Source organism: Solenopsis invicta, chromosome 16 (assembly GCF_016802725.1).
Source record: "Solenopsis invicta isolate M01_SB chromosome 16, UNIL_Sinv_3.0, whole genome shotgun sequence".
NCBI classification, from domain to species: Eukaryota; Metazoa; Arthropoda; class Insecta; order Hymenoptera; family Formicidae; genus Solenopsis; species Solenopsis invicta.
Genome location: NC_052679.1, coordinates 25,795,203 through 25,822,187, shown reverse-complemented (window position 1 = coordinate 25,822,187; position 26,985 = coordinate 25,795,203). Strand labels below are relative to the sequence as shown.

The 26,985-nt window shown below is 37.6% G+C and overlaps 1 protein-coding gene across 6 annotated transcripts in view; it reads left to right on the top strand.

Moving 5' to 3' along the window:
- Nucleotides 1-26,985, top strand: part of LOC105193855 (AT-rich interactive domain-containing protein 5B) — a 150,811-nt gene that overhangs the window by 21,154 nt on the left and 102,672 nt on the right. For all 6 annotated transcript variants that reach the window (XM_026135177.2, XM_026135178.2, XM_026135180.2 and 3 more), the window contains exon 3: nt 9,243-9,494. In XM_026135177.2, coding sequence (XP_025990962.1) covers nt 9,243-9,494 — 252 coding nt within the window. The remainder of the gene's footprint in view (nt 1-9,242; nt 9,495-26,985) is intronic.

Here is a 26,985-nt window from a genome sequence, read left to right as displayed (position 1 = left end):
CACTACATAACGACGTTGCATTTTTCCCGAGGCTGATAAATGTAGAAATAAACATTGATTGAGAGACCTCCGACCAAAATAAGGACCCAATTTCGCATATCTCGAGAACCGGTTTTATTTTGGTTGCCATCGTCAAGGTGACTTCTGATCTGCAAGATGAGCATCTCTCTCTCTCTCTCTCTCTCTCTCTCTCTCTCTCTCTCTCTCTCTCTCTCTCTGTTTCGATTTTATTTGCTGGAGTTCGGATATCTTTTATTGCGATGTGGCTTTCGCGAATGAGAACCTTCCGCAGGAATAACGACGATAGTGACCCTATGCCGTGTAATAATAACTCGATGAGAACGATGCCAAGGGGCTTTAGCGAGGAAACGAGAAGGAACGGAAGGAAAAGAGGCAGGAAGAGGGACGACGATACGGTCGTTGCAAGAAAACGAACGGTGCGAGCGCGACGTGTGCTTTTGAAGGGCACGGTACACATACTCTCGCGTGCATTCTTTTTTCACGTACAAATACTTGGAGTAGTCTTCAGTAAATTCTCCTTTTTAACTCTCTGAGAGGGCAAAATTTAAGAAAATTTTCTTCCATTTATTATTATAATTTGAAATATTTAAAACTAATAATTAATTTCACAAATAAATTTATTTGTAAAATTCTATAATTTAGTCTCATATTTATAAATATTTAAGTAAAGATATTAGTAAAAATGTACAATTAAAACGTTGCAAGAAAAATATAATACATAGAGATAATATAGAGATTGGCACAATTGTTTAATACATAAACATGTTTATTAAATATATTAAAAATTCCGTAAGATACAACGTCAGATCTGTAGATTCCGAAAAAAAGTGCAGGGAAGCTTGAGACAGCCTGTATACTCGATTTGACGCGTACGAGCGCTATACGTCCCCTGATAGCTTTCAGCGAATCAGCTTTCGTTGTAACAATCTTGATATTAAGAGATACGTGTCTAATAGCTTCATCTAATCTCTCGACATCTCTTTTGATGTTTACTTTCTTTTTTTTTCTTTTTTTTATTATTAAAGAATCGGAAGTACAAGAGTCAATTTCGTTATCGACAAATGATTTATTTATCGTACGGTTTGATGAATAATTCGGCTTATCGATTGGCACAAGAATCAGACGTGTCCAGACATATGCATCGATGGGATACATTTGCCGAGTTCACAATCGATTTCTAGATGTACTAGGTTCCACAATAGTTTGCTTTCCTGTTATATAAAATTTGTATCAAAGTATCTTACAATGTTATATGCTTTTGCATGCAGAAAAAAAGAATATTCCTGTTATGAGAATATCTTTATTTTTGAAATGTTAAATATTAAAATGTGAGATTATATAGCGTTAAACAAACGTAACCTACATAAAGAATATTTTGTAGTTTTATTATAAAGGAAAAAAAAAGAAATCGGATAGAAAACAATCTTCAAATCAAGAATTAAAATCTTTTTAATACTATTATTATTACCATCATATTGTGCTGTTTAGATAATTTATAATATTGTAATGAAAATGTAATATTTTGCTGAAATTAAAAATTATTAAATTCTTTAAAAAATATAAATATACACACCAAACAAAATTATTATTGTTTCGTTTCTAAGCAAGAATATAATTTCTTGTTTATGAATATATGAAACACACAATGATTGTTAAATATAATAATATTAGTTTGAATTTAATACTAATGTTTTCTCTGTGTGATAAAACACAGTTTACAAACTCGTACAGAATTCAATCTAATCATGTGTGTCAAAGCTGAATATAACATAAGTATCATTTAAATTTCCGCAACGCGTGCGTCGTTCGCATAATACGCACTCTCCGCGAACGTACGTTACATTTGTTATTAATATCATATTACATTGCACTCGCTCCCCTATCTTCTACGTGTGTGCTCTACTCGCTCGGAATATCTAATGCAGTATATTTCTTTGCGGAATATCGTTCGGCGGCGCGTAATTGATTCGTAGCACGCACGAGGGATGAGATATGGATCGGTAACGAATACAGATAAGCAAAAATCCGGCGATCCGTTTTACGAGACACAAAACGATAGACTTCTCTCTGCCATCGCGATATTCGCGATGCGCTGGGCGAGTAGCGAGTATTTGCCCAAATGAAATCTTTAAATGCCTATGAACGCTTTGTGAGGTGATGTGCGTTGACGAATCAAGTGTGCCTATCCGTTGATTCATGCGCGCGCGCGCGCGCGCGTGTGTGTGTGTGTGTGTGTGTGTGTGTGTGTGTGTGTGTGTGTGTGTGTGTGTGTGTGTGTACGTACCTGAGTCAAATTCCACGTATATTGTGTTTGGCCGGCCTGTACATGTGCGTGCGTGCGTGCGTGCGTGCGTGCGTGCGTGTGTCGACGAGAGCTACCGACAAGCACGTGAAGGGAACACATACGCGACTCCCGCATTGACGTGTGTGCACGTGCAGCATGCAGGATTAAAGGTTCTCTCACACACGATGCACCGCAGTTGAAAGTTTTTAATTAAAAGCTGGCAGGGCGCGAGATAGCGCCGCAGATATTCGCTTTCTTCATTTTGAAAAATTATAATGAAAGCGGGATACGTCTCTCGCGTTTTAGTCTCAAAGTCTTATCTTTCGACTCGTAACGTTAATTTATGAGACGCTGATTTAATCCGAAGAAACGTGAACGCAAGTGAAATATATCGCCAACGAGAGAAATATTGCTAGTATTAATACTTTGCTTCGACGATATCACAAAAAATAGTTACATATCTAATCGTATAATCAAAGGATGACTTTTTTAATTTTAAGATAAACAACGTGTTGCGTTATTTATCTTTAGCAGAAATAACGTAGAGATAATAAAATAGAGAAAAATAAAAAAAGCTTTAAAAAATTGACTCTCCTGCGCGCACGATATAACGTCATCACGAAGAATAAACGAATAATATATGTATTGTCGTCGTAACGTTAGTCCGGTTACTTTCTGGATTCTTGAATCTCGGTATTATCGGACGACGTCATTCCGCGCGTTTCTTAATCTCCTGACCGCGGTGATTCATGCGATGTGATGAACGCTTTAGAGAGCGGTTAGTAAAACTCATTCGCCGCGAATGAAAGAGGAGAGAGAGAGAGAGAGAGGAGGAGGAGGATACGACACACGGGTTCTGAAGGAATATCATCGGAAAGCGAGACAGATGGGCAGAAATGTAGACATGGTAACAAGGAGGGCAAATAGAAGAGAGAGATCGAAAGAGAGTGAGGGACAACGCGACGCAATCGGCGCGCGGAAGGCTTACGGGATAGCTTCGTATATGTATATGCGATTACACGCTGCAAGGAAATACAATGATGGAGGGTGAGCGAGGAGAATGGGGGAGCATTGCCCTATATCCCGTCCCTTTTTTTTTCTATGTCCCCGGATACGCGAGCACGTTTTTCCGCGCGTCGGCTCGTACGCGCCTGCGAGTATCTCTTTCCGTTCTCGGGAACGAGGGATACGTCTACGAGAAAAGTTAATTACATAATGCGAACGTTTCGCGCAATCGCGATCACCTCATCAAATGTCAGTCGACGTGGGATATTAAATATTTTAACTTTCAGCGATTTTTCGATCCAACGAAGGTAAATGAGCGAAGCTTCTCAAGATAGAGTGGGACGCTCTCGGGTCGGGTATGAATTGCTCCGATTGCAATTCATACAGTTGCTTATCGTGCGATTCTATTTTTCTCTTTCCTTTTTTTTTCCTTTTCCACTCGCGCACGCTCTCCTTCGGTCCCGCCGATCGTTTTTCTGCCGATAAAAATATTTTGACGGTCAACGTTTATATCCATACGTAACACGACGATTATGCTTTTTTCTTGCACGTCGATCATTATGTTACCGATAATATATGTGTTACGTAAAAACTATTGACGATTTATTCGCATTATACTGATTGTATGCATTTGTTATCTCGTGCCGCACGATCTGATCGTCGTTTCATTCTCCCCGCGCACTATTTTCTTCTTCTTCTCGAATGTTAAACGAACACAATCGTGTGTCGCGTGTTCTTGCGATACAGCAAGAGTGCTCGGTATTTTCGTATTTTCTAATCTTCTAATCGAACGCATAGACATGGCAATGAATGGATCGTTGAATATTTATAACATTCGTGTTCTTATTTGTATGTTCGATTAGTCGAATTTGATTAGCTTTATATTGTTTTTAATCTTTCTTTCATACACATTTGTGTCCTCATCATTCCATACATATTTACTCAGTTCAATACATATTTACTCAGAGCAAAACAAGATATAAATATAATACATAAACTTCATGAGAAAGGACAAGATACAGAATAAGCATGAATTGTGTGCATTATTTCACTGAGTAATTTTAAAATATTACGTGACATTTTTTACTTTTGTCGGGTTCGATCAATATCATAATATTTTTATATTCTCATTTCATATGCCTTTTTATTAATAAACTTAAAATATTACGTGTCTCTCTCTCTCTCCCTCCCCTCCCCCCTCTCTTTCTCTACCGTATCCTCCCACCCTACCTCCTCCCCCCTTCCGATTCTCGTTATCTCTCCTTCTCTCTCTTCCTTTCCCTCCTCCACTCGTTCTAGAGTTCCAAGTGTTTCTGTTACAAGAGGAAAACAGACAACGATCATTATAAAGCTACAGAAGTTTCAGGCGGAATATTACGGTATTCCCGACGGAGAAACGCAAACGGATAATGTATTATTAAGAAAGATAACAATTATTTCTTCACGTCGTACATACACAGAAAAGAACATTCTTATTTTAAATGTTCTTCGAAGAATGCTTTTTAGTCTCAATATGTAAATATTAAATTGTAAAGCTTGCTTATATATTATATCTATTTATTGCTTAATGAAGGCATTTTGCATTGTTGTAGCATGTAACGTATATTTTCAATATTCAATAATAATTTTTTTTAATTGAAAGGAAAAAGTATTGAATAGCACATAACATAGCTGAGAATTATATTTAAAATGTAAATTAGTTCTATTTAATTATCTTACTTTAAAAAAGCTTTTCAAATTATTAAAATAAATTATTAAAGCTTTAATAATTTACTTTTTTTTCAAGATTTATAACGTTGTTTTACTTGGCAAATGTTAATATAAATTTATTAAAAAAGATTATGATTTACTAATCCTGTGTTGCATCAAAAAGAAGTATTAAAAACAAAAAATACATTTACATTAATGAAAGAAATTAACGAAAGGATGTTGTACATGAAAACGGATTAATTTTGGTCTTCCTGATATAACTTTTTAAAATGTTGAAACAAAATACTATTATTATACAGCAAAACAATTATAATGTACAACGTATTATAATGTACAACTGCTCTTTAGTTGATTATATTATTTTTATATTGAAATTATAATATATATAGTTGAAATTTAAGATGATTAAATCTTTTTGAGAAAATTAAATATTGTTGCTTATCTTGCAAGAAAGGAAGGATATACTCTTTGTTCGTTTTGTTTTTTCATACTATTAACGTTGTCCCGTTTCCAAGAGCAAACAGCCCAAACTGCAATTGTGGAAACGAAAGGATGTTCCATTCGTTGTTAACGCAGCGCGACGTAAACGTCCGGTTCGGCTAGAGTGCGTCGTTCCTCTTATTTTTAAACAATTTGCGTCGACATGTGGCGGCATTTTACATAAAATTTACACACAGCGTGACATGCGGCGCGGCGTCGCTATTTTGCGCGCTCGCTCCTCCTCAGCATCGAGAAATAATTAACAATGAGCGAATTGGCCCAGCGTTACGACGCGACGCCACGTCCGTCACGACAGATATTTATTTACGTGGAAGTGTTTTTACGAAAGGAAAGAACGTATGTACGCCACTCGATGAATAATGCATGCGCGCCATTGTGCATTCGTGCGTGGGGGAAAAATATTTGGCGACTCCTGATAGGACATGTAATTGGCACGTTCCGATAAATAATAACGGAAACAATAGGATTGAAAAATTCGGTGCGCGTGCACGTGTGTGTGTGTGTAAGCGCGCGCGCGCGCGCGCGTATATATACATGCGCATGTGCATTGCAGATGTACGCAAAAAAAATTTTCTTTTAGAATTTATGCTTAAAGTCATGGACAACGTATCATTCAAATTTTATTATAATTTTTCTAAATACATAAATAATTAGATTATGTAAATAGTAAAGTGAATGCACACAAATTTATAATATAATTAATAATTATATTTATAAATAGTTAATAAATGAATAAATTATTACATAATTTTAAATTTTAGTAAGTAAATTATAGTAAAATAATTTTAAATTTTAAATTAATTTTGAGGTTCGATTTAAACGAAAATGTTAGTAAAAATGTTGAATGTTGACGTTGTCCCGTGATTACCATAATCTTAAAATTGCAATTTCAAAGAGAAAATTCTCTCTATGTGTCGTATATGCGCGCATGTCTCGCGTCAATGCACTTGTCCGTATGTAGATAAAAGAGCGTCGTAGATGTAATCGCGATATCAATGGCGGTAAGTTTCGCGTGCGGTGTGTGTGCGCACGCGCGCGCGCGCGCGATGGCGGAGAGAAACGAGATTAACTACTATAAATACCATCGGTGATCTCGCTCTCTTCATCTCTTTCTCTCTTTCTCTCTCGAGCGCTCGCGCGCGCGGTCGTCCACCGGTGGAACTTTTGGTCGCAACTGTACTCTTAAAACATTGGAAATAGTTATGGCAGTGGTGCTCACACTCGACGTTGCGATCATCCGGTGCCATTATTGATTCAATTATGTAACGCGAGCGTGATTGATAGCGTGAAGCGCGCGACACGCTCGTCGATTTGCGCGCGGCATATAATAAGGGACCTGGCGACAGTTTTGCATATCGAAACGCACTCGTTCGCGAAGGGTACTCGCTCGCTTTTCACAGCTTCGATTGGCCAACCCCAACCCGCCGCGCGCGTCCGGGGACTAACGTGACCCAATATCGGATTCACTTAGTCGGCAATTAAAGGACTTTGTTATTCGAGACGTGCCTTTCGGAATCATCTTTCTCCGTGAAATCGATACATCGTCGGAACCGCGTCGTGCTCGCTCTCGCTCTCGCTCTCGCTCTCGATCTCGCTCTCGCGTTACAATATAAAACGATGAAACGATAAAAAATCGTGCGGGGAAGACTTGGCTAAAAATGTGGGCCATTTTCACGTAAATATTCCAGCATCGATCTTTGCACGGCTGTCTCTTTTATGTCCAAATCCGATCCATTTGAAATTTTGCCTGGATAAATAAAGCAAAGGGAGTAATGGACAAGTCTCCGCTGCAAAGCAGCAGACGCCCGTACAGTCTGCGCTACAAAGCGCGAGTGAATCTCCCGTCGTGTTTTTCCCACCCTTCGCGGGGGAGGGGGATCGTTTCGAACTGTATCGAGTACGTACTCTCAATTACGATGGACCGATTGGTCTCTCACAGCTGCGAAGCTCGCGCGCGCGCGCGCGCGCGCATCATGTCAACATCTGTAACACCGCTTCATCGTACTTGACAAAATTACAAATAAATTAGTATCAAATTATTGTTTCGTGTAAGCGACGATATAAAATTTTTGAAGAGCTTGATAATCTAAATTTCAGAAAAATATTATATTTTTATTTCAATAATATTCATTTAAGGAGCGTAATATGATCATTTCGTTGGATACCGAAGGAACCGTCCATCGGAAATTATGTGACGGACTGTACGCGCCGCGTGCACGGTTCGTTTGCTCTTTCGTTTGCGGAATTTTTTTTCAGCAGCCGGATAATAAACATTTTTCTCATTGAATAATAAATAGTTTTTCTAGGACACAATGGGAGGAGAAAACTGCGATGTAAAATCAACGTCACGTACATCGTTCAAATTTTCGTTTATCATTTATTCGCTTCTTTCCTTCCTTTCCCGCGAAATGCGAATTAATCGTCCTGCGTTCCTCCGCCGAACGACGAGCGCGAGAGTTGTTCTTATCAGACGCCTCGTACACGGACAATGCTCTGACGGGCGGTTAATTAATTTTTCATACGCGCCTCTGCCATTTATTATTTACGGTCGCACTGTATCGATTTTAATCGCACGCATCCTAACGCGAAAAAAGAATATTCTTGTTTTGAGTGTATCTTTATTTTCGAAATGTTAAATGAGATTGCATAGAACTAAACAAGCAACGAAGAAGAAATTACAACTTTTTTATATTTAATATTGTTATCACAAAACAATCATATTGCGCTCTTTAGATCGATTATTATAATATAATATAAATAAAGAAAATTCTATTATTTTGCTGAAGATTTAAGATTTTCAAAAATTCTTTAAAGAAAATTAAATAGTGTACAGTCACAATTATCATTGTTTTATATAAAAGTAAGAATATATTTTCTTACTCATAAATGTTCAATGTTGACGATTATAAATGATGTTAAATAGAATGAATTAGTTTTAATTTGATGCTATTGTTTGATACCGTTTGATTCTGTGAAGCGAGTCACGGACCGTGAATCTGCCTGTCACTTTTAGCGCGAAGATTTCTTCCCGTTCTGCGAACGTCCGGATTTTATCTCGCGTTGCGTATGTGCGTGAATGCGAATGTAGCGCTGGTGTGCACGTGTTTCGTGCTTCGCGCTACTCGCGTGCTGGTTGCAAATACCCTCTGGGGAGCCGTACCCTCGCCTGTCCGCGACTCGCTCCGATGGGATGCCCCATACCGTCGCGAATCTCTCGCGATGGTCCCGCGAGTGATTCGTTTTCACGGGAGAAGGCGGAATGATTTTAAAAGCCGACTTGAATCTTATCGATTAAAAAAAAAGAAGGATAGAAAATGTCTTTTAATGACACGTTTCTCGAAATTTATCCGCAACCGAATCGGATTTCGATTCGGTTGCGGATCCCTTTGTCGCGCCGACTCTCGTCGCATTTTAACGCATATATCCTACCTATTTATCATCCGATTAATATTGCACCATAATACATTCTAATATTCAAACGCATATTTCTCATTAAATATTAATATATGTTAATTATAATATATTAATAACGGTACGAGAATAACTATTAAATGGCATGTGCCACGAGCGTGTTATTAGGAGCGACGTTGCGGGAAATTGTATAGAGCGAGAGAGAGAGAGAGAGAGAGAGAGAGAGAGAGAATATATTTTCTTTGCGAACGATGTGAATTTTATTTTTCTGTCAACTCAAACGATGATATCGAATTCATTGCTCTTTCAGTTACTGGGCGGTGCTTGCTTCAGCCATGGCCCTTACACATTTTATAAGGCGGTAAGGATAAGTAACGGTCGCGTCCTCCGTCTCGGCAGTTTCTTCCTCACGAAATTGTGGAGCGATGCCGATCTCGTCAGTATCGGTGAGCTTCAGCTACTGTGGATGGACAGTCGTGGACCGAATCAACCTCTGGCGTCCTTGCGGCTCTATTTCTTACCTGAAAACACGCCAGACGGAAGGAGGGACACGCACGGAGAGGTATGTTTCCTGAAAAATCGCTCTAAACGATCGAAAAGCGAACTCCTGAGTAGTGAATTTTGAGAAAAATTCACTATTTCGGACAAATGAAATGCAGAAATGCACACTCACGTCAATTCATCCTCTTAATCCTAGAACGACAAAGACTCATTGTCAGACTCTCGGATGTTTCTTTCGAAGGTTAGCTTTTCTATTATTTTCAAGGTTGGCTCTTATATCCACCTTGCAGAGCATTAGGATAATTTTTTTTACGTAAAAGACAGCGTTAATCGACGAATAATCTTTAAATAATACACAAAAAAAGAAAATTACTGTTTTGAGAATATCTTTATTTTCGAAATGTTAAATATTGAAATGAGATTATATAGAAAGAAGCAGACGTAACTTGTATGAAGAATTTTGTACAATTTCATCAAGAAAAATATATTCTCATTATTCAACCATCCAAGTAATTCAATAATAAATTCCATTATTTCCATTATTCCTTTTATCTTGATTTTGTTAAGAAATATAAAATTTTGAACAAAAATCTTTTTTAATTTGTTTTTTTATAAATAATAATAATAATATAACGTGTGTGATAATTTTAACAATTTTTTATTATTTCGTATAATAATATATTTCTCTTGAAAAAATTATTCTCAGACAAGGTCACATATAATAAAAAGGTTCTTAAAATATTTCGACCCACGAAGCGAAACATATTAATGCGTTATTATAGATAAACGATTTGGAAATAAGTATTCCATTTGAATGGGACTCGTTAAAATCGCTTCACCGCCATTGACACGTAGCTGTAAACAACTTTACTGCCACGATAATTTCTGCTTTACCAACCAGCGTCGATAATGGAACTGTCGCGTGACACTTTGGCCTTATCATTTTTCCACGTCTCATGTTATTTCGTCAGTGGCATATTTCGATGCATATGACTCTATGGAAATTTCATAGAACGCCGCTCGCCATTTTCGTAGTTGAATATATCGACTTGTTTCTCCGTTGAGAATACGCTCAAGTTATTTATAAGTTATAATCTTGTTCTAATATAAATTCAAATATATATTCTTGTACATCTCTATCGTGTATGTACACATTGTCGTTGTACCATCACACGTGTCGTTAATTCAGCCACATCACGATGCAATCGAAATAATGAGATAATCGCGACAATGTAACTGTTTTCGTGTGCGCGAAATGAAATCGAACGATTACGCGAATCACGAAGGAGGAGTATTATTCAAATATGCGGAAACACGTTGAGCGCCCTGGGGCGAATAAGTGAGTGGAAAGGCCGGGCAAACGAAACTCGTGAAATATTGGCATGGTCTTAAAGCCACTTGGAAGGCTGGAAAGGATACGACCTACGCGCGTACCTTCGACTAACCCCTCGCCTCGACGTTAGGGTGGGCTCTTTTGGGGTCGACACGCTCTACTCCCTGTTGTTCCATTGAGACATCGTCAATTAAGCGCACCCCTTCGCTCGTCATTTTCACTGTTTGCAGGGCCGATTATTTCGGAAGGGACAGCCAAAGCCCGACTGTAATCAGTATCCGCCTCCCTTACTTCGAAACGCTACACCGCGCCGCGCCGCGTCGTCTTTGATCCTTTCTATATTTTTGTTTGTCAACAATTTATATTTTATACGCCTAAGACGAGTGTCTGTCTGGCGACGCTACTGTTTATGTCAAACTTCAACTTTTTCCTCCTCATTTGAATTTCGCCTAACAAAATGTTCTCGTTGCTCCCTTAAGACGATCGATACGCGTACGCGTTTAGTACGCGACTATAGGGGACAGGTCGATTTACAACGGAGAGAAATGTTGTTTTCTCTCATTCGCAACGTATGGAAGAAAAATAATGCTGACGGGAGAGAACTCGCGGTGAGAAGGGTGCGCGCGGGCTGTTCTTTGATGGGAATATTATTATGGACGCCGGTGTAGCGCGAGTATCTCTCCCTTCGTCGCGTCATTCGTCGTTACTTCGAGTTTGCGTGCGAGTTTGGAAACTGTTCGTAATGACCACTTTCTTAAAAAACAACAGGGTAGAATATAATCCGTAGAGTAGAGAGAGAGAGAGAGAGGGGGGGGGGGGGGAAACAGCGAACGACTAGAGATAGAAACCTGTAATTGTGGCTGCTACTTTTGACCCCTTTGTTCTTCGTAATTGCTCCAGAAAGGAACAGAACATTTTCTCGCCGATAATTATGTCGAACAACGCGATAGACAGCATTGTCTCGAATCGGCGCGCTATTGTAGCGTTTTCCTTGTCTCATCTTCGAAACGCGCGCGATATCAGGATCAATTATTTTACTTTTTTTTTTAAACTCAAGTATATGCGCTTTATGTATAGAGATATATATACATATATGTCTTGTCCTTTCGTTCTCTCTCTTGTGCGCGCGCGTGTTGCCGCGAATCGACCGTGTCGTATGTAATTGACGTGATTGATGAGCCCGACTGGGATAGGGACTTTACTTCATCTTGACTATCGAGGCAAAATATTTGTCCAACAGCTGCTGGCAATCCGGTTTTTTGGTTACTTAACAACGGAAAGAAAAATTTTCATGAAATTCATCGATGATAAGTCTATACTAACAATTCAATGAAAGACGACTATTTTTTTTTAGAAAAATCTTAAATTGTAATACAATATCATTTTTTGCAAAATTGGAAAAAAGATACAGTAATATAAATTATTATTTTAAACGAGATAAATCAATTGTGTCAATTGAATATTTCATATACGCGTATGTAATAATAATTTATATTAATTATAATTTAATAATCTAAATAATATACCATTGTTTTCTCTGTCAATATTAACGTATATTTACAAAAATAAAATTTACTTGTAAAAATTTCTCTAGTAGATATTTTAATTACTTTATTTAATAATTTATTAATGATATTTCTTTTATTATTGATTTAACTATATTTTTTAAATTTCAATTGTAATTCGAACAAATGCATCTAATAAATTTGTATAGTAATCTCGAACGGGGAGAGGAATGTTAGTGCAGGTGCAATATTCGCACGATACAGTTGATTATTGGAACGGAACCTGTGTGGTTACATTAGCCAATAATTATACCTACGTATTATCGCAATCGACATTTGCGCTGCAATAATACTTTTATATTATTCCGTCGGTTCGGCTCTAATTAAAATTTTATCGAGATTGTTTACTCCGCAATTCAAAGTTGATTACATTGCATTCTCTATTTTTACTCCGCGATGCTGCCAATCGAAAGTTGGCGCAAACTCAACGAGAATCCGTTTCGCGAAACTTGCTATTCGAGTAACCACTATTAGTTTGCGTGAAGTCATGAGAAGTTCCAACTACGGTTAACATTTATTTACAACATTACTAATCCGAATATATATATAAATTTAAAATGAATCCAGAAATATTGAAAGAATTAACCTTGCTCGCCGTCGCTCTCTCTCTCTCTCTCTCTCTCTCTCTCTCTCTCTCTCTCTCTCTCTCTCTCTCTCTTATGCAAATAAGTATTTATTCGTTAATCTTCTCTTTTAATAATAAATTTTATAAAAAGTGACTTTACGTCCATTATTTTATCATATTATATTATCGATCTATCTCGGTATTATAATACAACATCTAAATTATTTCCATTACGAAGCTGTCGGAAGTGCAGTTAATCGACTTTAAAATCTAGAATACCGCGCGATAAGATTTTATTAAATTTTACGAGAAAGCGAATATTTAATTAAATTGTCCGAAATGAAAATAAAACACTTTATTATCTCGCCGAATCGCTGCCGTGTTTGTTTTACAAACTTTTCGTTGCGATGAAAAATTTCTTTGCTACCAGTTTAGCCAGTTTAGAACGGCGAGACGTTTTTAACTCTGTCTAAAGTAATGCAGAATAAGCTAATTAATTATTCGAGCGTGATTACGTGCAGCAGGTACACCCGGTCCGCGTGGAATGCGACAGACTTGTTTACGTGTGTTCATGCAACACCGACACACGCGCGCGCGCATGTACGCATCCGCGCGCCCGCGCGTCCGCTTGGCTTTTATCAGATGCAGCAACGATTTTACTTTCCTACCAACGAAAAAAAGATAGCGCTCGCGTCCCGCCTCGTTACTTTGTAATAGTTCAAAGAATACCGCGCGCATCCGCGCTCCTCCCGTAATTTTCGTAATTTTAATTCGCCTGCTCGGTACGTGCGCGCGAGCGAGAGTATCTACATTTTTATCCGTCGTACAAAATTTTAATTAAAATTCTCGTTCTTTCGTCCGCCTGATTCGTTCGATAAAGCAATTACGCGTGTCATTATCTCCGCGGTACGTGTAGTAGGCACGCGCAGAGAAGGAAGGTTTAATCCACCCGAGTAGATTAGAGAAATAAGATCATTTTTCGCGCCCCGAGTTTACGCGCGAAAAAAGCAAACGCGTTATTTTTTCGGACCTGCCCCTCTTGATGTTTTTTCCCTCCGTCCCCTTCCCCTCTCCATCGATTCGAGTTTACGATGTGTCTCTACGTCATGCTACGAGCGATGTGTTTGTCACTCTATTCTTTTTTTTTCTTTTTTTTTGCTCTCGCGCGTACGAGTACGCGAGCGCGAACTCGTCACGTTAGAATAATTCGATGTTCTAAATAAAACTCGTGGAATTCGCGTGCACACGGTTGTTGTTCGGTCGCTGGAGGACGGTGAAGAATCCACGACGGGTGAATGTACCCTTAAGCCCGTCACACAACGAGAGATCGCACGATTAAGACTCACTATTCGGACGGTCCGCCTTGATGAATGTCGAAAATTTTACCTTTTCCACTTTTAAATATATTTAATCTTGAATTTTTAAAATTTTTAAATTTTATAAATTTCTTTAAATATGATAATTTTCTAAAATCTCTCTCTCTCTCTTTCATGGAATTTTAGAAAAGAATTTTTAATATTTTAATTGCAAACAAAATATAAGAACTTTCAAAAACTGCATATTTATAAGTAAGAATGAAATTAAAATTTAATTGGAATAAAAAAATCAAGTTTTATCGTATCATTTTCGTGTAAGATTACGAAACATTCGTGAATTATACAATTCTCTTTAAATACGTCACAATAGTAAAAAAAGTAGCAACGACACTTTTCCAATGTTGCATTCAAGTCTTTATTACGAACAATTCTTTTTCAATTTTTCCACATCAGTATTATAAAGAAAATATTTTAATAACGACTTATCATTTTTATTATTTAAATTTTGATTATTGTTTATTATTTAGAAAAAATAGCAATTTTAAAAGCACCTTTACTAAAATAAAAATTATATATTTATACATATATGAAAAGTCACATGATTCCTCTCCACTCTTTTAAGCTTGAGAACCTTCTTAAATCGCGATTGTCGTGACGCCGTTTTTTTTTTTTGCTCTTTTGTTGCAAAATCACGATATTGAATCTCTCTGCTTAAATTGAAGTTTCGCATGCGAAAAAGATATTAAATTCCTTCCTAAAATATATATTTATTGAAATATAATTATTCTATACGCCGTGCATTAAATCCACTCAAATGGAATAGCTAGAATTAATAGAATCATCGAATATTTCATAGCGATTCAATTAAATGGTAAAACGTACGTCTATATGTACGTTATATGGATTAAATCGCAATCCATGAAATTACATTACATTTATATACATTGCCGCTTCTATGATTTCAATCTCGTAAAAATTTCATTTTTAGAGATTTCATTTTATGTGCGCAAAAACAAGCATAAAAACAAGTTTTTACGTTTCCTGCATTACAAATAGCAAAGTAATTACATTAAGGATAAGGCAATCTGAAAATCTACATTAATTGAACCTAAAAATGAAACTACGAGGGCACTACTTACGATGATTATTTTCTCCGTTATTTGTCCATTAAAAATCAGATATTCTCACGTGTCGCGCACTTTTCTCCCAATGAAAACACTGAAAATAGAATCCGATATCTAATTTCATATTCCATTGAGATAATTTAGTTTCCTGAATGCAAGGCGGAAAACGCAGGTACGCGGAGGTATTAAATACGATATACGGGGAATAAGTCAACATTATATAACGCTCCTCCTTGCGACATTATCATTAGCCAAGCTCTTCTCATTAACGACAACAATGTCGACGTAGTTACCAGTATTATCATTATTATTGTCACAACTTTCCTCATTAACGAGAAAATTGAAATACTTCGCTTATGTATAGCGACGTAATATTATAGAGAAAAAATGGGTCTCTCAAAGAACGATTTAATAATAAAACGATTATTCATTTTTTTTTATTTTATTTTTAGAAAAAAGGCTTGGCGCAAGGAAAATGTTATCTATTGACACTTTGATGCGAATCGATAGTCGATACAGTGGATTAAATAAAATGAAGAATTTAATATGCAAAGACAATTTTTGTACGCGCGTCAAAGTACATATAGATTTGAATCTTTCAATTGGTTAACCAGAAAATAATCTCAATAATCTCAATGAAAAATTGACTCGAAACTCTTAACGAACGCATCTCCTATTGAACGATTTGTCTGCATGGTGAATTTAATTAATCGATCAATTCAAGAACCACGTTGTGTTTGCATCGGGAAAGCACAATAGAGTAGTGCACGTCGATAGAAGGTCAATGAACGCGTAATTTCATCAGTCAGCCGCCGTTGTGTTACAACAAGGCAATTAATATATTCATCGAGTCGATTTGATGAATTAGCAAAGCAACGAGTGGTCGAACGTTGCCGAAGTTTCGGATTTGGACGACACACCGGACATGTCGGTCATCGATTTTCGGCCGCGTCGCATAGCAATATCTCCCATTTTAATCATTTGCATCTCCCTCTCTCTCTCTCTCTCTCTCTCTCTCTCTCTCTCTCTCTCTCTCATCATATATTAATATTCAAAATATTAATGTTGCGATTCTTAATTTCCTTTATCCCATCGTCATTGTATCTCGATAACGAGGATAAAATTCACAAGATAATAAAATTAAGTGTAAATTGCCGCTTTTCTCCGACGCGACGCGACGCGACGCGACGACCGGTATTTGGCGGATATTAGGCATTCGAGTGGATTTATGCGAATGCAGTTCGGCGTGTGCGCTTTGCTATGATACAGTAGAGCAGCTACTGGCGCGCGCGCGCGCGCGCGCGATGGTATTGGTGCGTTGCTGTTGCAACGTGGTTGGCATGGTTGGTGGAGTGGGCGACCGTGGAGCCGTGGGTATGGAAACTGGGGAAGGGAAACGAGGACAGGGGGATAGGCCACACGGGGGTGTCGAAGAGAACCTATAGAATCGGGAGGGGAGGGGGAGATGAGGTAGTCCGAACCGGGAGAGCGAGGGAGAACGAAGGAGAGGTAGTGTTATTGGTTTTTGTTGCGCATGCCTACTGCCGGCGCCAATCTGGCGAATTATTAGCCAAGTTTAACCGGCCGGAGGTGAGATAGATTATGACAGGAGCTGGCAATTTAATACCTTCCTCCCACTCTGCGCAAACCTCGAATCTGGGAATCGGGAAAGAATCATTCGATAAGTTCTCGATGCGATGGGAATGGGCGAAAATTCCACTCGCCCCTCCATTCTTTCCCCTCTCTTTACGATACTTTCCTTCCTCTGCAAGTTGCAAAACTTTTATAGAGTCTTAACAGATTTCGCAATAATTTCGCCAGCTTTACGATTACATTTTGACATAAACTACTTTTTTATAATAATATTTGTAATATTAAAACATAAAATGCATTCTATTTTATTTTTATGCATCATAATTATTTATCAGTGTTTCCGTTGTAAACTCACTTAATTTACACGTCATTACGAGCGCTAATGCAGAGTCACGAAAGTTTATCTCAAATATGGTATTTTGTGTAATTAGATTTATGAGAGCCGACTATGGAGTAGCAGCAGCAGTAGTAGTAATAATAATAATAATAATAATAATAATAATAATAATAATAATAATAATAATAAACGTACGTATAAATTTAAAAAGGGAATAAATGGAATTTATTTATTTAATTTATTTAAAAAATTCTCTGCGTTCTTCAAAATTGCAGCTTTATTCGAACCATCTCGAAATCTAGCGACGATATCAATAACGATGATAATATGGAGGAAAGCGTTGGCCCTTCCAGCGACGTTAACCTTTAAATTGCTGCAGGTAGCATCCGAATGATCCAGACGAAGAACGTCTTGACGATATGTGCGCGTGTATGCACCTATGCGTATGCGTATGCGTGCACGAGCCAGTGTCTGCACGCGCGTGCGTGTGCACGTATACGCGCCTTGCGCCTTAACCTCTTTCACGGTGTGCATTTGATACCTGCAGCGGTTCTTTAAGGCGCATTCACAAGCATCTCGAGCGTATTTTGCTTGCTTACGATCAACGGGATGAGATCTTTGTGGAATTGTCGAGACTTGCTCTACTAACAGTACATCCGCTCGCGTTTAATACGCAATATGTTTCCCACGAACACCGAAATGTAGCTCGAGTAAAAAGCATGGAACGCTACATAGGAAAAAGAACATTTGAAAAATATCTTTGTTTTTTAAATGTAAATCTTGGAATAAGGTTACATGAAAAAATTTTTGTATAGTTTCTTATTTTTTTTTATTTTTGTTTTTTTTTATTCATATTTATATTCAATAATAATTTTTATAAAAGAAAAAAAAATGTCGAATAGAAAATAACAATATACTCAAATTGAGAATTAGAATTTTTTAATACTGTTATTACCAAAAACAAACGTCATATTATGACTATTATAATATTGAAATAAAAATAATAAGTATTTTGCTAAAATGATAAAATTCTTTATTAAATATATTGGTTTTAATTTGATACTAAATTTTTTTTTCCTTTGTAGCAGTCTTTAAATTTTACACTATTACATTTTACCGTCTTATTATTTTCAATTTTTTTTCAGAAATATCACAGTGTCTCTATTAAAATTAAATAATGAATATTAATTTACACGATTTTATTTTGGCTTTTTGCCGCGTCACAATGACGATGAGTCTATCCATATTTCAAGTTTCTCATGGCACAACTCGTTGATAAATATTGTTCTTAATCCATTTGTAACATGCGAGTTTGATTCATTTGGTGCGATTAAATGCGAGTAGACATGTATTTTGATGCCAGCGATCGGTAATTTTCACAAGATGGACTAAAGTTTATACCATGTACATTCTCCCGAAGCGGGCAGGGTCGGAGGACGTGGCGTTTCCTCGAAACGTAACGTAACTCCATCGAAGTTTGCGCGTAACATTACGCTAATAGCTTTATTACGTTGCCGCACCGCGAACGACTCGCTCGCCCAAACTGTTTCCATCATTTTCAAGATTGTCTGATCGGCTAATTCCAACGTGATGCGATATAATACCGTGGAGATACGTCAGCGTATTCCGACGTGTATCGTCAATTATAATATGATTCTTCGGTCGATCGTGGGCGCGATTTTGCAAACTTGCGCGTCTCGCTCTTTGTCCGTGACATCTCATTAAAATTTACATTTGTAATAATCAGAAATCGCCGCATTAGTCCGTTTTACGTTTACGTTTACGATTTTTCTTCAATGGGGACTACGAGTTTCGCTTTATGCGTTTTTCCTCGTTTTTGCCTACAGTTGGAAATTGCAATTACCTGGTTCGCCATTTTTCTACGATAATAAAAATGAGATTTATTGATAAATTGATTTATATATCTATTGACATTTTACACGTAACGAATTCATTCTTTTAAATTTTAGCTTTTAAATTTATTATTGTTTGGATTATTTGATATCGACATAAAAATAAAGTTTAACATTGCGAAAAAAGATGCGCGATACGCGATTGAATCTGATGAATAAAAATGAATTTTTACGCAGCGCGAAATGCCATCGACAGACGCACTCGCGCTTGCTGAATGCGCGCGCGTATCGCACGGGCGTGGTAATAATTATTATACTAATATTATTAGCGCGGTGCTTGTTTAAAATTCGAATTTACAGCTCCCCGTGCGGCCCGGCGATCGATGCAGCATTAAATTACCCCGGAGTCGGGGCTAAAATTCCGCGCCGAACGAGTCTCGCGGAGTGCTTGGCTCCGTAATAAAGTCCGGCGTTGTTACAAAACATTAAGCTCGCCGTTGCTCGACCAAATTGTTGCGCCCGTCTTTTCTCCCTTAATATTGCAGACAGTGCAGGCAGTGCACTGACAAACGGAAGAAGCGCGCACTTTGCCGCTCCTCTTGACGCCTAGCGCCTATTGCCAAAACCCTATGGGTCTTATCGATCCAAGTATAATCGAAGCGTGCTTCAATATTGGGATGGGGGCGTAGGGACAGCACGAAAGAGGCGATGTAATTTTACACGCTGCTGTACATTCCGCGTGTATAGCTCGCGCGCAGTCCTTTGACGAGATTGGATAATTGTAATACAGAGTCGCGCGCACACTTGCTTGTATAGCGTGCTTTGACCAACTCCGACAACTGCACGGATTCTCTACAGGAATGTGGCAGCAGGGATTTCTCCTTGCTGCCCTCCTCGCGCACTCCTCCTTCTCTCTCCATCCCTCTCTCTCTCTCTCTCTCTCTCTCTCTCTCTCTCTTAACTTACTCATCTTTCTCAGTTTCTTCTATTTTTATCCTAAATACGTTTGAAAGAAAAACTCTGAACTTTCCAACTTTGCTCTCTTCATCCATATTTATATGTAAATTTAGACGTATGTATAGATGCGTGTATACGCACATGTGCTATACAATTTTGTACATATAATTTTGCAAAAAATGGTAAAATTTTATTGAATAGGAAATTTTCAAATTAAATTTATCAATTTTGTAAAAGTCACGACTTTTGTCACTTTAACAAGAGACAAGGATATATCGCCCATCGAAAAGATTTCATAGGTTTTTATTATCAAAGAGAAGCGAAATATTTTTCAAATGTTTTTAAAATAATGACACTTAAAATACAGTAATATATACTTTATACCTTTTTGTCTTGATAAAAAAACAATTACATATAAATATTGAAAATTTGAATAATTTTTTTTTCGTAAAAGTGTAATGAATATTTTTATTGGAAATATTAATGATAATATGAAATAAAATATAATATATATAAAAGAATTTTTTTTTGTATTTTTCAGATTTCAAATTATTTAAAGAATATTATTAAATGACGTAATACTAACGTAATCGTAGAGTCTCTTCCGTGCATTTGCATGCAGTAAATTAATTTCGTTATTTATCTCTCGCACAGATTACGTACATTCGCTGTACTGTAATTGTGACAAACGCATAAATGCTCGAAATGCTCGAAATGCTCGAAATGCTCAAAATGGTGCTTTCTTTTTATCGTTTTTAACCGCGCTACAAAATATATTCGCCGATTCCCGTAATCCTCGACTGGCGGCGGATCGACCGCCACAACATTTTCGCGGTTGCAATTTTTCTCGCGCGGAGATTTTATTTAAAGCCTCGGGTCGCAAGAGAGTACCGGTTATTTTCGTTCCTCCCGGTATTTTTAAAGCCGATGCTCTCTCCTTCGCGGCGAAATGATTACTTGTAGCGGCAGGTATGGGCGGAGTGATAACAAATTCCGAAAGTCTATACCAACATCGGTGTCGCCGGTTTACTCTGCGTATTATCGACGAAGAGAGTTACACGCTCACTATTACGTTTCGACGTATATACGCGTACACACACGTACCACCAACTATCCTCGTTTGTGAAGATCGTTACCTTGTGCTCGCCGAAGAAACGGCTTTCCTCCGTCTTTATTTTTTTTCCCCTCCTCCTTTAAAAGTATTACTCGCCGTTACACCTATTATTTCGAAATAACGTCTAATCGATCGAGAGAACGACATCACGCAAAAATCGTTACAGTTTCTTGACATCTTATGAATAAATTTCGCCGAGTATTTTATATTTATCACATACCTGGCGCAGATCCGGCCACTTTTTTTTTTCCTCTTTTCAAGTTGATTGCAATCTCGCGATAAATTGTTTTTTGCTCATTGCCTTTAACGTCACGTTTGAAGCGTATGTGCGCGTGGTGGAATATTCAGTCACCGAATACTATCCGGCGAAATGGAGCAATTGGATCTGTATTATTTTATATCGCGGAGTGTCCCGCCCGGGTGTGGCCTCATTTTCGTATTGAACCATTTGAACGAGCCCGAACACGCAAACGTGTTTCGAGCTTTGCTTTCGATAATCATCTGTCGAATGAAAAGCACGTACGCGCCGTTGCGTATCAGCTTACTGTCCATTTATTTTATATCGATCTTTACTGAAAAATGTTAACAAATGTCGAGAAATTACAAATATAAACCGATTATTTAACGAACAACGAAAATTTTCAACGGTAATTGATTTCGCTGCGCCGATTTTATGACATGTGTTTTTCCGTATAAATCGCCATTTTTGTGAATCAGTTCCAATCGAGATAGAGATCTTGTATAAATCCGACGAATAACCTTCAAATTTATTAACGTTTTCAATAATGTTGCATATTTTTATAATGTGATTAATTATGATTATATTCCCAATACTCATATGCACGTTGCAGATATATTATTTATATTTATTTTAATATTTTTAGTTAAAAAAATGTTTTTTTTAACTAAAGATATTAAAATAAATGTTGAGATATACTGAATAAATATTTATAAGTTATATTAGAGAGAGAGAAAATTTTTATAAACTTATATTTATAATAACGCGAAAATATTTCTATGACCTTTTTATTTGCTCAAGAATAAACATTTCCATTTCATTTTTGTTGTTGAGACTGAATTGCTGCGTCCTAGAAAGTCTCATTCAATTTTCCAATCGTGATATATCTATATCTGTATCTACACACACAACACACACACATACACACACGCACACGCGCGCGCGCACGATTTTTATATCCTTTCCTTTGAATTTCGCTTTATTGAAAGATTGCATTTATTTCTCTAGCACAACCTATTATTGAGCAAAACGATAAACTGAATGTTGACGTACATATACAATAACTCTGAAGTAGAAACATCAGTCATTTATAAAATAAAATCTATAAATGCGTAAATGAAATTGAGACAAATGAGGACCAACATGGAAAGAATTCTCTTCTGCGATAATAAATCTACTTTAATGACGTAAGAGTTATTATTATATCAATACAATTAATAATAGGAAACACGCTCTATCGTTCTATAAGTGAAGATAAAATCACGGTTTACGCCTATGCGGCTTGCCCTGTCGTCCATTAAAAGTCGTCGGCTCTTGTCTCCCTCTGTGAGGAGCACAAAAACCAGAAAACGTAAAAGGCATGGCACTCGTTCGAAACCAGTTCACGCTCCAGGGGAAGCTGCGCGTAGCGCAGAGCGAAATAGATTGTTAACGAATAAGGTGCGAGGGAGGGGGGAAGCTTGACAATAAGATTAACACGTAGGGAAATAATCACGTCCGTCATTAATGATGTACGCGTGGGAATACTTTGATAATAAATTATCGAGTGACCCGAAACGCGGTATTTGTCCTTTAATCTATTTAGGATGAAAAATGTCACAAGACATTGTGTATCGAAATTAATAATAATACTTGTAATACAGCAATTTATCAATAATAATAACGAAAACTATTATATCGATAGAGAGAAAGAGAGAGATGGAGGGAGAGGGAGGGAGGGAAGGGGAGGGGGGAGAGAGAGAGAGAGGACACACATTATCTATATATTAAAAATGAAAATATTTGTACAATTATGTAAAACAAATTTGCAAAATAATGAAAACTCTAATGACTGAACGAATGTCAAGCGTGAAATTGAAGCATTCTTTTATGATTGGAAATGATATTTAATTTTTTATCATTCTTTTACTCGTCATTTACTTGACGCAATTACTTGTAATGTTCGTGCACATTTATAGGAAAAATTTGATATTATGTTACACTTCTTGAAGTTAAGCCGCGATCCAGTCCTCATCCGACGAGTTTTCAATAGAGCATTCTTCGGTTATACCGCTTGTTTTCTTCGCCTTCGACCTGGGAGATCGATATACATATATGTACGATACGTACATATATATATATATATATATATATATGTGTGTGTATATACGGCGGGTATTCAACGAATTGGAATATTATGGCAAGCTTTTCTGCATGCCTCACTCGTACATTTGCGAGCAAGTATTTATAGAATAAAAATATTCATAAATATTTATGAATTCGAATTTAACATACGTTAATTAGATAAATTATTATTTACTGTTGTACGATTACATATCTTTTAAAATACATTTACAAAAAACGTCGTTTTAAGAAACGCTTTTTGATTTTTTGTCCAAATTTCTCATATTTTTCAAGCGTGAAGAATTAAAATAATTTTGTATCGGTAGATTTCTCGCTCGCTAGTAAACTTTCACATCGCTTTAATTTCATGGTAAATTTTCAAACAAGTTACAAGCCAATCTGACTTTATAATACAAGCGCGATCGCAAAAGGTATTGGTGCGAAAAATCGTGATTTACGTCGAGCGGTATTCGCGTCTGTTCACTTGGTCCATATGACACATTGAGCAGGCAATTCACGTCGGCGTGTGTCACATAATCGCTTTTAAATTTATTGAATTTCTATTTCCGTCGACATCGGTCTACGCCAATGCGCTCTCCTGAAGTCCGGCGTGCGGCGCGGCGCGGCGCGGCGCGGCGCGGCGCGGCCGGAAGACACGAGAACGCGCGCGGTATTCCTCCTCGCAGTATAGTATCCCTAAGGCCCCATTGACCTACGAATCGTTCATCTTTACACGCAACGCCTCAGATTTCCACCTTTGACAGGTAAATGAGGGGCTGATGAGATTCGTCTTGAAAATTCTCGCGGGCAAACCGAATTATCTTACGCGCGCGCAATTAACGCGATATAATTCCGTCTTCGATGGACGGAGAGAAGGGCTGTATTTTGCTTTTCACTGTCTTAATGACGATCTTAATCTGCGGGACTATTCGTGCCTAGGACAATAATTGTTCTCGAAAGTCCACTATTGTAACTTTTATTGCCGAATAAAACGTCACTTCTCTGTATCGTTTTCGTTATTTCACTTTACTCTTCTTGTTTTATGTTCGCGATGCGAGTCACGAGTTTTTAGTATGCGGTTAATTACAACGGAGACGTAATTTCGATTTTGCCACGGCTCGAAAGCATTATGAAGATGAGGAAGGTTAATTTAATATAAATGCTAAGCAGTATCCGTGCACACTCCACCGTGTTCAACGCCTCGCAATCTGCTGTACGTTTGCTCAAAGCGAATGACTCAAAACCTACAAAGCAGATAGAAGAAATCTCGGAAATTCGATCATTTCTTTCAACTGTCGATTCATTCACGTTGGAGCTTCTTTATGCTTCCTGCCGCGCTGGATGCACAGAAAAAAAAATAATAATATCAAATCGACGAATCTAGTCTCATACATAAATAAGAAAATTAAATTGCTTGAAAAAATTTGATAATCTTAAATTTCAACAAAATTTTTTTTATATTTTATATTTTTGTTTCAATAGTGACCAAAGAGCATAAAACCATTGATAGTAATAATATTAATAAATTCTAATTCTTGGTTTGAAGATTGTCATTTCCCATCTAATATTTTTTCATGTAAGAGAGCAAGTTGTACATCTGTTAAAAATTTTTGCAAAAAGATTTTATATTCCTGAGATGATAATTGTTGTTTTTATACTAATTTTTGTCCACGTAAATAAATTCAGCGTCATTGATTGATAATTCTCTTTCTCTATCTCTTGGAAAAAAATGCAAATTAAATCCCACAACACGTTGTAACGCAATCCCGAACGAGAAATCGCTTTATAAAATATGACCTCTCATACGAATGCTCGCCACTTATACCATATTACGGTCCGACGTATGTATATAATGTAAGCGTGTGTAAACATGTACACCTATATATCCTTATTCGAGTCTGGATGGGAGAGAACGACGCGTTTCCATGGTAACTCACCCCTCCTATCAAATTTCTCTCTTTCTCTCTCCATCCTTCGCTCTCCCGTTTCTATCTTTTCCACTCTTCTCTCGCTTGCTCTCCGTTTATCCTCGTCTACCAGTCTCATCTCCTACTCCTCACACATCCCTAGCTACTCTCTCTCTCTCTCTCTCTCTCTCTCTCTTCACGTTCACCCTCTCCAGTTCTTCGCTGCGGAAGAAAACTATTCATTGTCAATACTCGAGACCCGACATTCTCCGACCGTGAAACCAACTTTCTCTTTTTCTGTTTCTTTCTTTTCACGGCGACGAATTCTCTGGCTAAAGGCCTCAAATCCTTCCTCTCGCCTTCCTCTTTCGACCACCGTTCTCTTTCCTTTTTCTTACGGCCCTACCCTAAGGTCGATGATCTTTTATCATACTTGGTAGAGAATTATTGGGAAAGCGGAGGGAGAGTGGGCGAGGAGAGGACCTCGAATACGAGATCTCCTCGTGATTACGCCCCACGAGCATCGAGCGAGATAAACTCACTCTCCTGGATTGATTTACCTCCAAGTAATTACGAGAACGCGATTACGGCTACGTAATTGTAAACGATCTGGCGCGTTGCACGCGTGCATTATCTCATCATGATTTTCCACCGTGCGATCATTTATAAATTGACACTGAGAAATTTAGTTGATTGATCAAATGTCTCGAGCGGGAACTAAGCGAGGAAAGAAGAGCTAATCTAAAAAGCTAATCGAAATATAACAATTATGCTTTCGAATTTCACGTAACTCATATTAATTGATACTTTTGAGTATCAGCTATTGTATGACGTATCTTTCGAAAATAGCCCAAGTCTGTCTGCCCGCCGACAGCCTCTAAACCTGACCCTCGACGTCCCTCTCGGGAGTTGGGAGTACAATCGACGGCTTCCCCCTTCCACTTTAGTCAATGCGGAAATCTCGCGTCTCGCAACTGATTTCGATGACTGATTTCGACGGCCAACTCGCGTTGCGAATCGCGCTTGAAAGAAAGCAAAGAGATAACTGTACGCGTGGATCGCTTGGACCGCTTGGACCGCTTGGACCGCTTGGACCGTGTCCATGAGATGCATATTTCGAGAATCGCCTTTATTAAAACCGCAGAAGATGGAGGGAAGCGAATCTTCTATGCGCGACGCCAAGGCCGCCGCATTCAGTCCTCGTCGTCGCTCGACTCGATATTTGCGGTGACAGAATTGCGAGTCATTCCGCTTTTGGGGCCGCAAATATGTAGGTAATTGTATTATTCTTAACTTGTCGAATAAATTTGAATATACGAGATTCCTCGTACAATATATTCAATATCCGCATCTTTGAGAGAATTATTTCAACGCTAAATTATTTTATTCCATGTGTGTGTATTTATCCAATGTTTTATTTTTTCTTTGTTTTCGTTGATTTTTTCTTCCGAATTTTTAAATATTGAAATCAAATTGTAATATTTAAATATGTTAATCGACGAGTAATAAAGCAACATATTTGATAACTGAGTGCTTTGAATATTTGG